Genomic DNA, 18728 nt, shown 5'->3' on the forward strand with positions numbered 1-18728 from the left:
CCATCCGTCTTAGGTTGCTCGGTAAATAAAGGCGAAACGCAAACGACCGATGACGACGGCGTGCACGCTGTCAGCTGTTATGTATAGTGCCACCTATGTACTAATTCGAAGGACTATTTATCGCAGATTACCGTGTCGCCGTCTCGTGCGCGGCATTGGCCCGAGCAGGACGGGCAATTCGAAAGAAAACATTTGCCTTTGGATGGACTTGGCTGGGAATTACGGCGACTTTTATTTACCCGAGCGGCTGGTATTTGGTTCTTTGGGTTTCAGTAGAAAATTGACGTTGGCCGGGAGAGGATGTGAGTGCGTGCAGGTCTGTGCAGTTCATCTAAGCTTTGAGTTGTTATGTACTTGGTGAACAGTGGCAAGCTTGGCAGTGAGCTTTGTGTTGAGCGGTTTTCTGGCGATCAGCGGATTTCGGAAAAGTTGTATTCGCTCGCAACGGAAGGTGTTCGTGGCGTTCGTTACTCATTATATAAACCAATTAAAAGCGCATTAGCGAAGCTCAGGCGTCGTTATCGCTTCCAGGAGAGTGAAAGAGCGAACAATAGTGCTAGCCGTCCCGCTCTGGCTGATACCTGCGATCGGGTCGTTATATATCGATCTTGGCTTCGCTGTGCCTTCGCATTTGGCGGTTTTTTTTAAATTTCCTCAGTTTTCGGTACATACGCGCGCCGCGGGTAATCAGTTGTAAATAGGCCCCCTGCATATGTACATAGTGCGATAGGAGCAAGCGGCCGTCCCCGGACAGATCGCGTGGAAGCCGCTTTATTTACGAGATCAACGGACGCGGGTGCAGCTCGCAGTGAACTGTTTGATTTCACCCGTGGATTAGCAAAGTGGAAGTTGGTTGGTGAATTTATTTTTGGGTTCGGAGAATTTTTGGAATATTAGAAAGTGGCAGATGCTGCCGTAAGTGGAAAAGTGCAACGTTTGCTGCTAATCGGAGCGATCTTGAGTTTCCTGTGCGTTGGGGAAACGACTTACTGAACTATGAATTAGTGAGTTCGCCTGAAATTTTGTGGTTATTCAGTGCAAATTGGAGGGACTCCCCTGCATTCACCAGGATGTGCCCAATAATGGATAGTATTCCGAATTGTCCTTATCCCAACCACTGTGGATTAGGTTGTCGCTAGGATTTAATTCGGAGTACAAAAGCGGAACTTCCGCAGAAGGATTTACATTTCTATAGGTAAGGTCGTCTCTAATTTGATGAATTGTGCAATTTAACGATAAATCTTGAAACATTAGGAAATTGTCTTTAAGACAAAACATTGAAAATTCCCTTTCCGGGTATTTGCTTTCCTAGCTGTTCCGCGGTATGTACATTACCTACAAGAGCGTCAACGGGCATAGATGTTGCCAGCAGCAACGATAGACTGTTAGTCTCTTGTACACTATATACGTATGTATACGCTGCACGGGGTCTGTGGGTATGTATAGGGGTCACCATCCCCTTACATGTATTAAAATTTCCCCTAAGTTTATGATCTGATGGCAAAGATCATTTCCCGTAATTCTTGTTCTGAAACACAGGATTCATCGTCTATAGCTCTTTTGGGCATATATTTAGTTGTGGTGTTAGTTCATGTATACATAGCTTAGTTACAAACATGTGCATATGTTACGGTCATGTATAGGCTTTATATGCCTAGGTCCGCTTATGTTTATATAGACGGAATAAAATTTATACCCATAATACCTCATGGCTGATATTTTTTTCAGATTTTTATTTACCTAGATATGTACCGTTTACAGGTAGTCAAGGTGAAAATCCTAAAACGTGGCTCGCATTTTTGTTTTATTCAGAATTTTTTTCTTGAGCTCTAGCTTTCCAAGAAGAAGTAAACAATACAACGGACTGAATAGGGGTAAATTTTTAGGTCTCACTAATTAATTATATTTCTACAAAAATAGTATTAACATGTTCGCTAATCTGCGCAGTGTGAGCGCTACAAATATTGCATCGTAAAGTTAGGCAGATTTTCTAAGATTCAGAAAGGACATAAACGCAGATATCCCATTGAAGATAAATATTGAACCCAATGTTTGTGCCATTTCATTCTTAGAAAAATTAGTATAGATTGAATGTGTAAAATTGGCAAAAGTCACCCGCGATTGGTAGTTATAATTTTATCTGTTTCTTATTTTTCCTTTAGAGCAAGAGTGCGTAGTGATCAGAAAAGTTTTACTAAGGTATTATACTTATGCCGATTTTGCATTTTTGTTGAGCTTCTTTTATCTAATTGACCATGTCAAGTAGGTAGAACAACATACGAGGCACATTCAAAAAGTAAATGTAGGCAATTGGTGTAGATTCAACAAAAAAATACAAGATTACACATGTAGGTTATGTTTTGATGACTTTTCGAAGAAGTCTCCCGCCAGCTTCTTCACGCGTCATACGGATGATGGTGCGAATTTCTCATTTGGCCGAAGATTGGATCAACATTATTCGCAAGAGGTGATCCTGAGTAAAGAGTTTTCAACAAACTTCCCAAGATGGTGAAAACCCATCTCTTATGGCCATGAAAGTCCCAGTATAATTACTTTCTGGACATGACCCGTATTTTAATTAAAATCTATGTCACCTCTGCCTTTTGCGAGAAACATTACTTTTTCTTGAAGGAATCTGCGATAGAAAGCCTTCAATTGCTTATAGAAGTATACGGGCAGCATGCTCTATCGAAAATACAAGTTTCCGAATGGTTCCAACGTTTCAAAAGCGGTGATTTTGACATCAGTGACTAAGGGCGCCCCGGGCAGCTAGTTTGAAGATGCCAAGTTAGAGGAAGCGCTAAAAGAAAACTCGTGTCAAACTCAAGGAATTGACGGAACAACCATTTCCAAGCGTTTACATGCACTTGGAATGATCCAGAAGGAAAAATATTAGGTTCCGTCCGAAAGATGTGGAAAGACGACTTTGTATGTGTGAACAGCTGTTCGTTCGGAAACAATGAAAAGGTTTCTTGCATCGTATAGTGACTCGTGACGAAAAATGAATCTTGCGCGATAACTCTAAGCATAGAAAGTCGTCGGTAAAGCCCAGCCAACCACTCCACGGCCGAATATTCACGCATCCAAGTTCATGCTCTGCTCTGGGGTTAGCTAGGCGTAGTTTACTATGAACTGCTAAAATCGGAAGAGAAGATGTCAGCCGATCGTTATAAACTTCAATTGATTTGTTTGAGACAAGTAATAACGAAAAGATGGCTACAATTTGAGCAAAGAAATGATAAAGTTATTCTTCAACATGGCAATGCTCGGCCACAGGTTGCGAAACCGGTACGCTCAAATGGAAAGTTCTACCCCACCCACCATATTCGTCTGACATCGCTCCGTGCGACTACTACCTGTTCCGATCGATGGCCTATGCCCTGGCAAATGACCACTTCATGGATTGCATCCAGAGATGACTAGTTTTTTCGCAAATCCATGAGCTGCCCGAAAGATGGACAAAAGTTGTTGCTAGCGACGACCAATATTTAACATGAAATTGTTTTGATAGTTTCTTTATACCATGAACCATCAAAATTTACCAAAAAATTCCGATTTTTAATTCACACACACCTAATAAATGATTCACTTTTTTACTCGATTTGTTGCAGTCATTTTTTTTTCTTTTTTTGATTTTATAAGATAACGCGTAATTAGATAACATTAGTATGCTAGTGTATTGACTCGTTTCACAATTTGCTTTTAACAGGTGAAACTAATTTTGTTCCATGCCAGGGTCATAGGGAAGAAAAACCAAGTACGGGGATGAAAATCGTGGGTCGGACCCACTGAATGAGTCTTATTTTGCAAAACTTCTCTATTTCATGCCTCTGAGAAAGTTTCGTCTGTCCTTTTCGACGAGCTTTCGTCGTTCTGGCTAGACGATTCAAAACGTGAGATGCTATTAATTAACACGTTCAATCCGGCTTGTAAATAGAACACCATTCCAAGTTTTTAAGGTTTACTGTCTGTCTGCCACATTCATTTTTCTCAGAAGTGATTACACTTGTTGACCTGAAATTTGGTGGAAACGTGACAACTGTGAGCGTCTGCGGATGCAATGCGTGAATGGTAACTCTACGTTGAATTAAAGGGGAGTTCCCATACGTTACAAATTTCATTTCATCGAATATAGTAGAATGAAAGTTCCTGATTAGTACTGTACACTAGTAATCGAATCAGGCATTCGTTTTGGGGTTGGTTGAGAGACGAGAAATTTTGGTGTAAATATAAACATTATTAAGAAAGTTGGTACTCCCTGAGAGACAAAATGTCGGTAACACATCGACTTGAATATCGGGTATATTCAATGGGTATGCGCTACGAGTTATGTATAAATGGAACCATCGTGAACCCAAATATTATTATGTAAAAGGTCAACGAAACCGTTCATACCTGAAGCACCGAGCTTCCTGTTTCCGACTTGTTTGGTGTTGTGTGCATGTATAAAACAAAAAATTTAATAAGGTTCATTGTCCTTCTATCTGTCACACTTTTTGCAGAAACAATTAGACCTATTGGCACATGGTGCATTGCCAGCAATATGCTCTGACCGATTTCACGCATCGGAGAGTAATCGGACCAGTCCCAGCACTCAAGCATTTAGGCCCATTGTGCTGCATATCTACTCCCTTTAGACAATAACCGTCGAAATTGCGGAGTTGACGCGCTAACAATTTTGGCTATCGTACCGTCGAGAGAGTAGTTGAAGAGTAATATAAAGACCTAGTCACAAACCAGAAACCTCAATCGAAAAATCATGGTTGAATGAAGTAGTAGAAGTGGTTGAATTGTAGCCATTGAAGTAGAAATGATTAGTACAACTTCAGACTAGCAACGCTTTATCCACTTGAATAAAACACAATCAAAGTGACTTCAATATCGCGAAATTCAAGACGTATAGATTCTTTCTGTTAATAATAGTATGCTTTTTTTGAGAATTCGTAGTTATGTCGTGTTCTGCGAATTATATAAAGGGACACTCAACATCTGCGAGCCGCTTCGGTCACACTGCTTCCAGGGCAGAGGTGAGGCAGCGTCTGACGATTTGCCGTAAAGCCGTCATCGCCTGACATTTTTGTAATAGTATGTTACTATAATTGTTAGTAATTGATTGTAAAACTCTCCTTAAGTTTATCCTAATCATGAAATTGTATAGGGTATAACATAAAGTATGATCCGTCCAGCTTGTGGACATGTTTGTGGATAGAAAACGCTTCCTTCACAATAGACATTTATGTTTTTTGTCCCTGATAGGGATTTGCAGAATTATAAACCAGCTATCCAAGTTTTCTTTTCATTGAAAAATATTCAAGTAATAAATATGTGATAATACATTTATACCAACTTGAAACTCATTAATAAATTAAAATCTTACACAAAGAAGGGTTACGCTTATCTCCGCCCGCAGTCAACGTGGTAGAAACAAAAAAATACAAGCAATCAAAGACAGACTCAAGTTTGTTTGTAAATGGTCGAAGAGAATATTTGTAAAGTCTGAATGGCTAAATAATCTCTTGGTGTCTCAGGGGAACCTGTTGTTCCCAATCTACCATCGATGGCAGTATTTGGTAAGTATTCGGTGTCATATTCATATGTAAGCTTCGTATTGTCCCTGCGAGGTTCTAACCCAGACTTCGAAGCCAAAGTGCAGTGTAGTATGGGACGTATATTATATAAAGGGGATGAATGACATGCAGAAGTAACATCATGGGATGTGGAAACAATCTTGATAACTGTCACAATAAAGCAGAAAGGTTCATGGACCTCTATAATTTTCACCGCAATGCCGGGACATTGCTCGACCACAGAACGGCGTGTCATAGGTTTCCATTTACTCCTTAAGAACCACTTGCAGTCAATACTAGATTTCGGGGCTGACATCGACGCAGAGGAACCCCAACAATTAATGCTCATTTGTTTTCATTTACGTGTTGTGTCCGCGTCAATTTCAAGGCGCTTCCACAATTTGACTGTCACCTAGCAGCGGGAACGACGACATACATCTTGCATAGACCGCCAGAGAATATTGATGAGTACTGGTCAGCTATGGAAACCGGTTTTATTTCTGACGGAAGTCAACTGATCGGTTACGCCCTGCAAGGACGCCAACTTTTATTGGTAGCTGTAGAAACTCGGGAGAATGATTGGGGATTTCGGCTTCGGGCTGATTATTAATTTTTTGATGTTCCGGTGAAGGACGCTAACAGTAGGTTTCTCACATTTGGTTGGGGAAAAAGTAATGTCGTATTTTGTCAATAGATGGCAACACTTAAACATATCTTGTGTTGTACTTATCGCATTTTTTGACAGTTTTATGATCGTACTCAAGTTATAGCGCGTCAAAGAAAGTCCACCGAGGAAGAAATTCGTCATATTTTACATTTTTACTACCTGAGAGGTAAAAATGCAACGAAGGCGGCCAAAAAAATTTGTGGAGTTTATGGCTCCGATACTGTAACGATTAGCATAGCACAGCGTTGTTTCGATCGATTTCGTTCTGGTCTAGTGGATGTCGAAGATACTGCAACGATTCGCATAGCACGGCGTTGGTTCGATCGATTTCGTTCTGGTCTAGTGGATGTCGAAGATACACCCCGTACTGGTAGGCCAATCGTCGTAGAAAATCATCCAAGTAGACCGGCATGCTCACAGCATTCACTCGATTGGACAGGAACTGGGTATAGATCATAAAACCGTTTGGAACCATTTGCAGAAGATTGGATTCCAAAAAAACTCGGGTTGGGAGCTGCTCAACTATGGCCAGACCCTCAATTCGGTCCTCCACTGTAAGCAACTTGACTGTTTAAAGCAGGCGATTGACCAGAAGCGGCCAGAATTGGTCAATAGGAATGGTGTTGTGTTCCACCAGGACAACGCTCGGCCTCACACATCTTTGATGACCCGCCAGAAGCTACGGGAGCTCGGATGGAATGTCCTATCGCACCCACCGTATAGTCCGGACCCGGCACCAAGTGATTATCATCTCTTCCGGTCCATGCAAAACGCTCTTGGTGCTACTAAGTTGGCCTCAAAAGAGGCTTGCGAAAACTGGCTGTCTGAGTTTTCTGCAAATAAGGAGGGTGGTTTTATAAGAGGGGGTTAATGGACTTGCCTTCTAAATGGCAACAAGTTTGCGAACAAAACGGCGCATATTTGGCTTAAATCGGATAATTCTAAGTATGTTAAATAAAGCGTTAAAATTCGATCACAAATACGTCATTACTTTTCCCCCAACCCAATATAGCCGTCGAAGTTTTATCTTTGCGGATGAAGTGGGAAGTTAGCGAGGCATGTGGACATGAATTGTTCCTCCAAGCAAGAAAGAAATCATCTATGCCGTTGTCATACTAGTAAATCTGCAACTGGGTGTCCTTGGTTCCTCAACTAGAAGGAGTAGACCTGTTGTAGTAACAAGGCATCCCAAGGATAAGAATAACTCTGGCGAATGAAAAGACAAAGATAGTTTTGATAACCATGTTGTCTCAACAAAAACATCGTAAATAGTCAGACTTCCAGTGAGAATTAGTGCCTGTAGGAAATGATTGGCTTAGATTTACACAAGTTGCAAAAGATTCATATCTTGGCAAGGTCGTCATGTTTAGCTTTTTCACATTTTTAGTAAACCAAACGGGGAGCACGTATTCTTTACAACCCCAGCCAAGCATTTTAACTTTATGGAGGAGTGTGCGAAAAAGCGAATGACCTTATTTGCTGTCAGTATAGTCAGTGTGTGTCCAGATAGCTGAGTGATTAGAGCACAAGGCTATCGTACGGAAGGTCGCGGTACAAATCTCACTGGTGGCAGCGGGATTTGTATCGTGATTTGACGTCGGATACCAGTTGACTCAGCTGTGAAGTCAAATCAGGGTAATAATCTAGGCGATCACATTGCCTCCTATAGGATACAGTAATCCTATAGTGTACCGCTACGCTCTTGAATGAAGTGCTCTAACATACTTCAAGGCCCTGATCCAATTGGATTGTTGCGCCAACGCTTATTGTTATATAGTCAGGAGGGTGTTGCTGAGTTCTGAAAAAGGATGCTTTACAAACATTAAGCTGTCCTGTAAATGCGCATGGCAATGAGATCTAAGCATAAACATTTAAAAAAGCCAGCAAAAAGGGATAAATAAGCGAACAGTCCTACAATAATTACTATTCAAGCACTAACCCTAGCTTTAGTACTACTGTATAATGAACTGTTATGAATTTAACCTAACAGTGGAGGGTAGAACATTTTAACTATTAAGATTTAGGAAGACTCGAGGGATCTTTGTCATCAATGAAATGGGTCCTTACAGCTCGCGAGCATAGGGATATCATTGAAGTAAGTGGGGTTGCTGGCAAGATCAATGCTAATGTAAATCGTGGCGTCTACAGACAGAATTCCGAATGAAACGGCAACGCAATTTTGGTTTTTCAAACTTTAGTCAATATTGCAATGCTATTTTCTGTTGTAATCTTTTGCTGCAATATATACTTTTGTATGTATGTATATACATATGTAGATCCTCTTGGCTTCTTCGTTACTGAACGAGGGGTATTTTTGCCACAACATTGTGCACTGGGCTTGGATGCATGCTACCAGTGCGTTCCGATGACGAATCCGTATTGACGTGGGCGCTAAAGCTAACGACATAAATATCCCATGAAGACGGCGCCTAGCAACGTGGTTTTTAAAACCGATGATTGGATGGACAATAATCTAGACAAGCTTGCATGTTTTTGCCACCTGATTTTATTCGAAATAACAAGGCTATCACCTGAGCTTGGTTGAATTATTAACCGAGAAGGACCTGCTTTGATTTCCTCCCCTCTTAGCTCATTATAGATTTTCTTATAACTGTTTCTGAAGATGCACTTCAACTCACGCTAGGGAATGGACATTATGACGAGCCAATTCCATTTGGTTGCACTCATATAATTAAGCGCAGAAGAAAGTTGTTGAATGCCTTCAATATGGGTCTCCAAGCGTCCTTGAATGTAGCAATTTCTGCTGGAAATGTAATATTGCATAATGTAGGGCTTTTCTTTCCATATCAAATTGGTATATAATTGGGAGTTGAAGCGATGATTATTTTCGCAAGCACTTCAAAGCAATTCATCTTGGCAAAAAGACTGCGTACCCCTAATATTATATACCAGGTTACAATATGTTTGTACGTATGTATGCTTCATATCCGGTTACAAGGGGATTGAATGTAAGTAAATAACAGAATCCACGAGGACTGTTCCATACATCCTAAACCGCGACAGCCAAGCTCTTAGAAACAGGAACAACAACAGAGTAAACGGCGTTGTAGCAACAACACTACCGTGCTCTCCTCTACCTGCACCATATGATTATATGGTCGGAATTGCAACCCCTCAGCCTCAGCATGTGACCGAATTTCCTTTTCTCGTTTGTGTTCCTTTTTCTCGCACGTTATACCACCGTGCACCCGGCTTGGCTTAGTCATGTCCGTGTATATTTATATCCGTGGCTATATACTGCGGTGGATGGCTGAGTCCGCTTTGGGAAATCATCTGTTCTCCTCGTTTCTATTATACAACTTCTGTTGTCGCTCCCCGCACCACATTGCGCCCCTCTTCCATCCTTTATTTTTTCACTTTGTTGTTCGCCCTCTTTTTCGGATCTTTCTTGGATTCTGTTCTGTTGCTTTCCAATCATTTTGGGAATTTTTCATGTCGGTGGCGGCTTCTATCGCATTTCATTTCGTTTCGTTGCTCGGGTCTCCCTGAGTTTTTTTCCTGTTCGGGTTGTGTAGCTGCTGCTGTGTTGTTTCTGTCCGTAATGCTGTATTGCATTCCTAGTGTTTTTTTGTTGCTGCTTCGTTGATGCCTCAGCTGATGATAATGGGCTTATCCCTTGTGTGTTTAATGAGAAATGCTGATGCATGGGTCCGATGAATAGAAAATTTGTCGCTATGGATCGGGTTTTCGTGTGCGGGAAATGTATAAATGTTCAAAATTAAAAAGGCGGTAAAATAAGTCCGGTTTCTGGAAAATTACAGAAGTTAGTATTTAGGGACTTTCAGGGAATCTTGTTTGAGAATCATTCGCGAATGAGAGATTCTCCTGAAATCGAAAAGTATAACAGCTTAGCTTGAGGTTTGAATTTGTGAACAGGATCATATATGTACGTATTCCGTGGATTCTATAGCGAAACATATGTGATGCATACCTGGTTTTCAAAAGGATCCAAGGAAGTGGAACTCACATTGCTGAGGATTTCAAGGGAAAATATGGTTGTCAAGCACTTATGGGCAATCCTTTACGTGTTGTCGGTGTGTTAGCGAATAGCAGGAAAAGGGTTCATGTAACTATGCTCAAATTAACCCTTAACCCACCAAGGGGATAGCTGAAAGATCCCAGAGGGTGGTTCTAGGTCATTCTGCCGTCATTACAACAAACCCATCATGACATGTGACCCAGATTAGTTGAAAATTCATATCGTATCAATATACCTATAATGCCTGCTTCCAAAAATATAAAAAAAGTTGTTTGGTACTTTGTGCAACAAATAAACCTTACAAAAATTTATTTTTAATTATTACTTTTTTTGTACAGTTATATTTTTAATTTAATAACATTCCAATACAAACGATTGAAAAAAAATTAAAACAGGATGAGGTTTTCAAAGAAACCTTGGTTGATAAAAAAATAAGGAATTTGTTAACATGTTAAGGGTTAAACTAAATGAAATTCACATAACAATCAGAGGCTTGTAATGCTTTTTCTAATAAGGCAATCTTTCGAGGAAACTGCTACTGGGCATGTTCGTAACCGGAAATGATATTGCATTCTATTTTTCGTATGTCATCATGCCTCCTTTACCACAGCACAATCATCTTGCGATGTTTAAGAATCGAATAATTTGCCGGTGTCAATACAACTGATTCACTGTGGTTTGCTGGTTCAATATATACAGGGTGTCCTGTTTATGATGGTACAAATTTTAGTAGGGGATAGTCCCACTTGTTTGAGGAAAATTTTTCCATGGCATGGGCACATTTATTACCGTTACATGGCTATAGGGTTTTTCTTGAATAGTAACAAAAAGCTTGACCTTCCTGAAGAAATCACAATTTTCCACTCCCTCAATTATTTAATCCCAGATTTGATACCATTTTCGGACATGTCATTTATATTGACTTTTTTCGTGGATAACGTTATCTTCTTCCTGTGTCGCAGGGGCCATGCCATTCTTGTTTGTATACTGTAAGCTTTGCCTCTTGACTTGATGCTGGTGAGGCAGTTGCAACAACACCCTCAAGGTAAGTGTGGGCGTTGTTGCTTTTGATCCGATGTCAGCAAGCGGGGCATCCATTTTGAAAGCACCTTCATCATAAATAAATGTTCATGTTCAATAGTAAACACTGCCTTCTTATATGACTTAAAGTCAGTAAGAGTCAACTATATCTTGTTATTTCAGTTTTTATTCGGATACCAGTCGACTCAGCTGCGAATGAGTACCTGAGTCAAATCAGGGTAATAATCTCGGACGAGCGCACTGCTGACCACATTGCATCCTACAGAGTACTGTAATCCTGTAGTGTATTGTTACGGTCTTGAATGAAGTGCTCTAATACACTTCAAGGCTCTGATCCAATTGATTGTTACGCCAACGATTATTATTATTATTAAAAATCATTTGCATAATGTGCGCTATTTTGACTATTTGACGGCCAGATCACTTCGCATCATTGGTGCTTTTATAGCCACACTTAAATTCGCGAAACCACTATTCAACCGCTGATTTTAATGAGGCAAAGTCCGGATAATACCACCAATGATAAATCAAGACACGAAATTGCTTCGAATCCATTTGTTTAATAATAACGAAAATAGCGCTAAAAAAACAAGATAGGTAGAATAATTTGGCAGGAATCGTTGTCGTTGGTATCAATTTGATAGTTCTTTTGTCAGTAGAAAACAGTGTTGAATGAAAATTCAACACTGTGTAATTCTGAAAGAGACGAAATCATAGAAGTGATTGTGATTTCAGAGAATCTCAATCCGAAACTTCCTCTGCAACTGAGTTCGCTAAAAGCATTTCGAACATACTATGACAGTTAAACGCCCGCCGTGAAATCTGTTCCAATGTGATTTAGAACGTGTGAGTTCAATGCGGTCGTGAGTGCGAAGTGTGCGCGCTTTATCAAATAAAATAAAAATGCTGATATTATCAACCTGTCTAAGTTTATAGTACTCTGCCTTGTTTAGTAAGACCTGCAGGTCATCTAGTATAAAACTCTCGTAAAGTTTAGACAAGGCCACTTAGAGTTTGGTTCCTCTCTTTGCTAGGAAGATTACTCCTCCATGTGGTCGGTACATCACCGAGTCCAACATTGTTTATTAGTTGCTGCTCCATGAGTCCTCTGCTGAACACAGGGTGAAATTCCTTTTGGTTCCGTTATAATTTTTTTATTTCATCTTTGTTTTATTTGTTAATGTGATTCAGTCTCTCTTCCTGATAACCTTTTTTAAGAGGAACGTTGACTATTCTCCTCGACTGTAAACTATCAATCTGTCAAAAACTTTCCTTACTCAGGTTATCATGGAGTTTGATCTTTTCCTAAACAGTTGTCGGTATTTAGAAATGTCCGAAATATTGGATGGTTTTCACATCCTCTAGAATATTTACATACATGTGCACTTTTACGTCAAAGTGGGAAGGTATTGATGGGCGTCATTTTCATATTTTTGCCTTTTCTGTGGACGATGAATGAAACGATTGAATCCTGGGGTTCATTTTATTTTTTACTGATTGGAAGATTTCACAGGCCCCCTTAAGTCGGCCAGGCAAGTCTGTGAGTTACACCTAAATATTTCAGCCGCCTGTTGGACAGAAAATATCACCCACGCAGCAAGCCGGACGACACCATTTGTTCAATTTGGCCAAGCGAAAGCGTTGAGACCTAAATTAAAGATATTTCTGTGTTGAGCATGTAATAAAAAATTTTTACTAGCGATGAAGATGCCAATAAAATTCTCGCTCACCCGCCTAAATACACTGTGTGCAACGGCCGTCAACAGGACGCATCAACGCACATACATACCGGTTTTCTGTATCTCCTTTCTGTCTAGCCCGTTGGCCGAATCGTTTTTTATTCGATTACTGGCCGCCTAAACTGTCCAACTGCGAACTGTTCAGGCGTAACTGACAGGCCGGACTGAATGTGGATGGCGGCCTTAATAGATAATCGTCAAAATTGTTGCACCAGGAGATGAAATACCAAAAACGCCCATCGGGAGGTGGCACAGCGAAATCTAGCAATCTAGCGTTTACTATGAGCGACCGTCGTATGCCACTTTTTCCAAGGACTTCTCTTGGGAATTGTTGGACAATTGGAATGTGCATGGAGGTTTGAACTTTTCATTTTTGTTTCATTAAGATGGTTTCGCTGCGTATTAATGGCAAGTGTTGGTTTCGAACTGCCTTAAGGTGTTTAGGTGAGACAGGATTTGTTTTTCCGTTTAAATTTGGAAAGTGTTGCTCGCCGTTCCGTGCAGGGAACTGTTGGTGCGGACGAAGTAAGTGATATATCTTTTGGTAAATATTCGTATTGAATAAGGCGCAAATCAATATTGAATAGCCGTTCATTTGTCATTGAGATGCCAATGCCAAAAAAAATATGATTTTTCGCTCTGAAAAAAATATTAAACAAGTCATTACATACAAACTTAAAGGCAAAGAGAACGAAGAAGCACTTAGACAGTGCAATCACACACGAAAAATATAAATGCGTTTAACACAGGTCTATCTATCTATTTATATCTGAAAGGGAGAGGGGAGAGGGGGTTGCAATTGTTCGATTTGTTAGTTCGGTTCTTAATTGCTCTTTAGTATCATATTTATTTGTTATTCATTTCTTTCTTAGCGAATTTATTATTTTATTATCGTTTATTATTTCCTTTTATTCTCTTATTATTTTCTTTTTATTCCAATATTCTTTATATTATTAAATTTGTTTTTGCTTGTCAACATTGATTTCTTTGAATTGGTCTAGTATTTTTTTTCATTTGGGGAAATTTCAAAATGTTGCTATTTTTTACTTTGGTAAAATGTTCACCTGTTCAAAGAATTTAAATTTGGACCCCTGGATTCCGTTCTAACATATTTTCATAGTTCTCTTCATATTGAATACAATTTTAAACCCACTATTATATGCACTAGTCAGTTCCGATACAACAAGCAGCTCCTGAATTCACATTAGATTCAATTTAAACCGAGCGATTAATTTCTATAAGCTCAACGCACATACAAAATTTTTATCAGTGGCGTCATGGCAAAGCCCCAAACCCTTTCATATCTGAAGCGCCGAGTTCCCAGGGTCTAACTTGTTGTGAATGGATGAAAGATTTTTTAAACACGCGGACTTACCATCCCCTTATAATTATACGATCCTTATAAGAGAAAAATGTAGAAAAGGGCAACCCTTCACCAATATTAGATTCTATCATTTTTGAATAAAATTTGTGTGCGCGATGAAAGGGCAAAGGATCGACCTACAACTTTTATTGTTTCTTATACATAAACGTATATCAACCTAAGTGTCTTTAAGAGTCAGCCACGAATTTCGCCAATTCACATTTCCCAACGATACAATCGGATTACAAGTGCATACATATACAGTCTGTCAAGTAAGAGCGTTGTCATGTTAATTTATAAAAAAATTTATTTGATGAAACTTTCATATTCATATATTCATTGTTCACATTACAAACAATGATGCAATTCGGTCAGTAATGTGTCCAGTCACCATCGGCGCCGATAATTGCCTGGCATCTCCGAGGCATACTTTCTACTAATTTGACGGCGTATTCTAGTGGCAAGGATCTCCAGATCCGACGAATTTCGTAAGACAACTGCTTGAAAGTGTATGTGCGTCTTCCACGAAGCTTCCGTTTAATATATACCCACACATTTTCAATAGGGTTTGCATCGGGCGACTGCGACGGCCAATCCAATGTAACGATGCCAGATTGAGTCTTCCACTGAGTACAGACCTTGCTGCGGTGTTTAGGATCGTTGTCCTCCTGCAGAATCCAATCTTCATTTCTTGTGATGAACCATCGTTTGGCAGATGGCAGTAAAGCCTTTTTGTAGATTTTTATCATTTTCCCGGCATTTAGGTTGCCAGTAAAGAGGTGCAAAGTGCCGAATCCCTGCTTTGAGAAGCAGCCCCAAAGATGATGAGATTATTCCTTGTTTTACGGTCCGCTGAACAAGCCTATTTGTGGAAGTTGACCAGGCTCGCGTGAGGACAGAACGTGAACATTCATCAGTAAAAATGACATTTTCAAAATCTCTATCAATATTCTCATGCGCCCAAGCGAGTCGCTTTGTCACATGTTTTTCAGTCAACAGAGGCTTCGTCATTATGTTGCGCCAGATCATGACAACAAAGATGGGTTCGGATAGTTTCGTAAGATATATCTAAACCTATTGCCATTAATTTTGCTTGCCCTTGCCGCAGTGTTAAAGCAGGATTCCGCGAAAACAGATTCACTATTCTTTTTTCATCTTTTTAGGTCACTTTTCCTATCGAGCCACGTTGTGATAAATCATCGACATTTTTAGTCATTTTATATCACATGCCTTCGACTTTCTCATATATTTAGTAGCCGCTGATTGCGACATTTTGGGACCTTTCGGGTGGATGCAAAGGAACATAGCCTCGTAGCGCGACGCGTTTAACGTGATTCTCTTTCAAAAGATCAACGACGCTCTTACTTGACAGACTGTATATGCACATGTATAAAATAAACCAAGAGAAAAATTCAAATCATCCAGGTTGCACTGTGTAACATGATATTTATAGGAGCCAATGGTGCGAATTTTCGCAGTGTATATAATTAAGTTCGGTAAGTTTGAATGGCAAATTCGTAAGCGATTTGGTGAAAAATTGTTATATTTAAATTCGGCGACAAATATCTCACTATACACCGCCTGATGCAACGTTCACGATATATGTTGACCCCTTTTTATATTTCATGTCTTAACTTTACAACCCCCTGTACGCGGGAGCATATAAATTCTGCGACGCACAAACGTGTGTTAGCTTCAGATAGAGAACCCTTCCCCAGTGGTGTAGACTTCCACTGCCTCTCGTTCCCTCCCTGAATGAGTGCGTTCTGCGTAAATCTATCTTCAATGCCTGCATGAATCCAATGGTTTGAGAATTCCACATTCGAGTATTGTACATGCAGCTCAGAGTAATTTGTAGTTTGTCTGCAACAACGGGCTGTATATAACACGCAATCTATTCATTGGGGGAAATAGAAGTACGGACGGCGATAAACTTGGGATAATGAAGGAAATGATAAGAATTAGTATCTATTCCTTGGGTGTGTAATTTTTGTGTTTTGTTTGATTATGATTTAACAGCCGGAGAAACTGTTGTGTTGCAGTAAAGGGCAACAAAAGCCGGAGGGAAGAGCAGCGCACAGAATGCTTGCAAGAAACATTGATTTCACATTATCAATCATCTGTGAAAGAAAAATTTCCTTGGTTGCTTTCTGTAGAGAGTGTATACAATAGATGTAATTTCTTGCTCCCCCATTACTTTGATTTGGCTTCCTGGGTGATACTCCCCTTAACGCATTCATAGTTTGATTTTCTTTTAATCTACGTAAAAACCGCTTCACATAATATCGTATACATAGTTTTTTTTAAGGGAGCTAATTTTATTTTCTTTTTCTCTTTCAGATTCCTCTCAAATAATGCCACCGTTACCGGGCGTTTTGGCAATGCTTTCGCCGTCGCAGTCCGTATCAAAGTCGTTTAGTTCGGCCGTAGCCTCATCGAGTGGGCCAAGTTATACTGCGGAAATGTCTGCCGCAAGAACTGATCTCGTAGCAACGAATAGATTGAGTAATGACAATAAAGTCAATCAGACGTCGCCTATTGCATTAGCAATGACGACCTCGACATTGCCTTCCAGCAGTACTGCCAGCATGATGCCATCAAAAAGTAATACTGCCAATTCTAGCAATTTAAATAGTGCGGCTACCCCCACTGGGGGCAGCATTACAAACGAAAGTTCTAGCAGCTGTAGTGAATCCCACTCAACATCTGTTTCGGACAATTCGAAAGCCAGTTCAAGTAGCGATAGTAGTAGTGATAGTAAGTCTAGCTGTAATAGTGATAGCACTAAGGCAAAAGAAAATGAAAACGGCAGTTCTGCGAACAATGAGACCTGTGATACTAAGGATAATGAAAACGCGCTAGTGGAATCGTCCGGCACCAATTCCGCGGATGCTGATTCGGACCTTAGTTCTTCGAGTATGTTCGGCCGGCCGCGACAGATTTTACTCAAGAATGTTAACGCGCATATTACGTGTAGCCTGTGTACAGGATATTTAATTGATGCAACTACAATTGTTGAATGTTTGCATTCATGTAAGTATTTTGTATTTTATTATACCAATTGCATTTAATATTATTTACAATTCTGGATTCAAGTCGAAAATATGAAAATAAATTTTAAGGTTTCCCAGGATATGAGCAATTGAAGAAGGATCTTTTTCTAAGTGAAATATTTTTCCTGTGAGTGGGGCAGTTTAATAGGTTTTCATTCCTTTTTCATATGAAGGTGTCGTATGTTTAGCTGAACTCAATTTGGTAAGCTACCTGACATCCTCGAAGCGAAATATAATTTAGATCGTGCCGCAGTAAAACGGCTATCTACTTTTTTGATTCCAAATTTCTTTTGGGTTGTTTTTCCTTTTTAAAGTTTTGTGTAAACACAAAACCTTATTAAAATCGGTTTACTGTCTGTCTGTCTGTCCGTCACACGCATTTTTCTCGGAGACGGTTACAGCGATTGACACCAAATTTGGTAGAAAGCTGGGAACTGTGAACGCTCACGCATACAGTGAGATACATCCTTTTACGACGAATTTAAGGGGGGTCCCCATACATGCAAAAGGGGGGTGTAAATTTTTTTTTATCAAATATAGTCATGTGGGGTATCAAATTAAAGGGTAATACTTTTTGAAGCCGGTCTTAGTTTTGACATTTATTAGAAAGGTGGGGAGTGAGGGGGGGTTGGAAGTGATAATTTCTTTAAGGGGTCATTCTCAGAAACTACCCAAGCGAAAAATCTGAAAAAAATCAGGAGGCTGCCACTATGTGGTGCCTGGGCTCCGAAATACCTTCCATACTGATATCTGTCCAAATAAAGTTAATAATAGTATATTACTATAATTTTTAGTAATTGGCTACGAAACCCCCCTTAAGTTCATGCTAGCACCACGCAACGTAACAATAAAGGGTATAGCATAGAGCATGATCTCACCAAGTTTGGTGAAAATCGCACTATTACTAACAAAGTTATAGTACGTTATAATACGTCGCTTCTTTGCAAATGAAAGTGGATATTCTCACATAATATATGCATATATTACGTACTACGTACTAAGAAATACACAAAACTTTTCGTACCTGAAGCGTCCAGCTTCCGGTTTCCCGACTTGTTTTTTGGATGAGATTAGTGGGTAATCAGTTTTGCCTTTCCAGTTGAAGCTAAAGGTAGGTTAAATATCATATTCTGAGTGAATTTCAAATAAGTCTTTGTCATGTTGTGATGTAGCGGTGAAAAACATGTGCTGAAAAATTGTTTCACTTTTCATACTTGTTTTCTTCTTGGTTCCTTCGTATTTAGAAAATTTAACTGGACATGTTTTTGTCACATGAACTAATGAAATATTTCTTTTCA

General features: G+C 39.8%; 1 protein-coding gene across 1 annotated transcript in view; it reads left to right on the forward strand.

Moving 5' to 3' along the window:
- The first annotated feature begins 293 nt into the window (after positions 1-293).
- The window catches only part of LOC119661261 (polycomb group protein Psc-like), a 68931-nt gene continuing 50496 nt past the window's right edge, over positions 294-18728 (forward strand). Inside the window, exons 1-2 of the mRNA XM_038070514.1 lie at positions 294-1195; positions 16718-17410. Coding sequence (XP_037926442.1) covers positions 16732-17410 — 679 coding nt within the window. The 5' untranslated portion in view covers positions 294-1195; positions 16718-16731. The remainder of the gene's footprint in view (positions 1196-16717; positions 17411-18728) is intronic.

The sequence above is a fragment of the Hermetia illucens genome, chromosome 1 (assembly GCF_905115235.1).
Source record: "Hermetia illucens chromosome 1, iHerIll2.2.curated.20191125, whole genome shotgun sequence".
NCBI classification, from domain to species: Eukaryota; Metazoa; Arthropoda; class Insecta; order Diptera; family Stratiomyidae; genus Hermetia; species Hermetia illucens.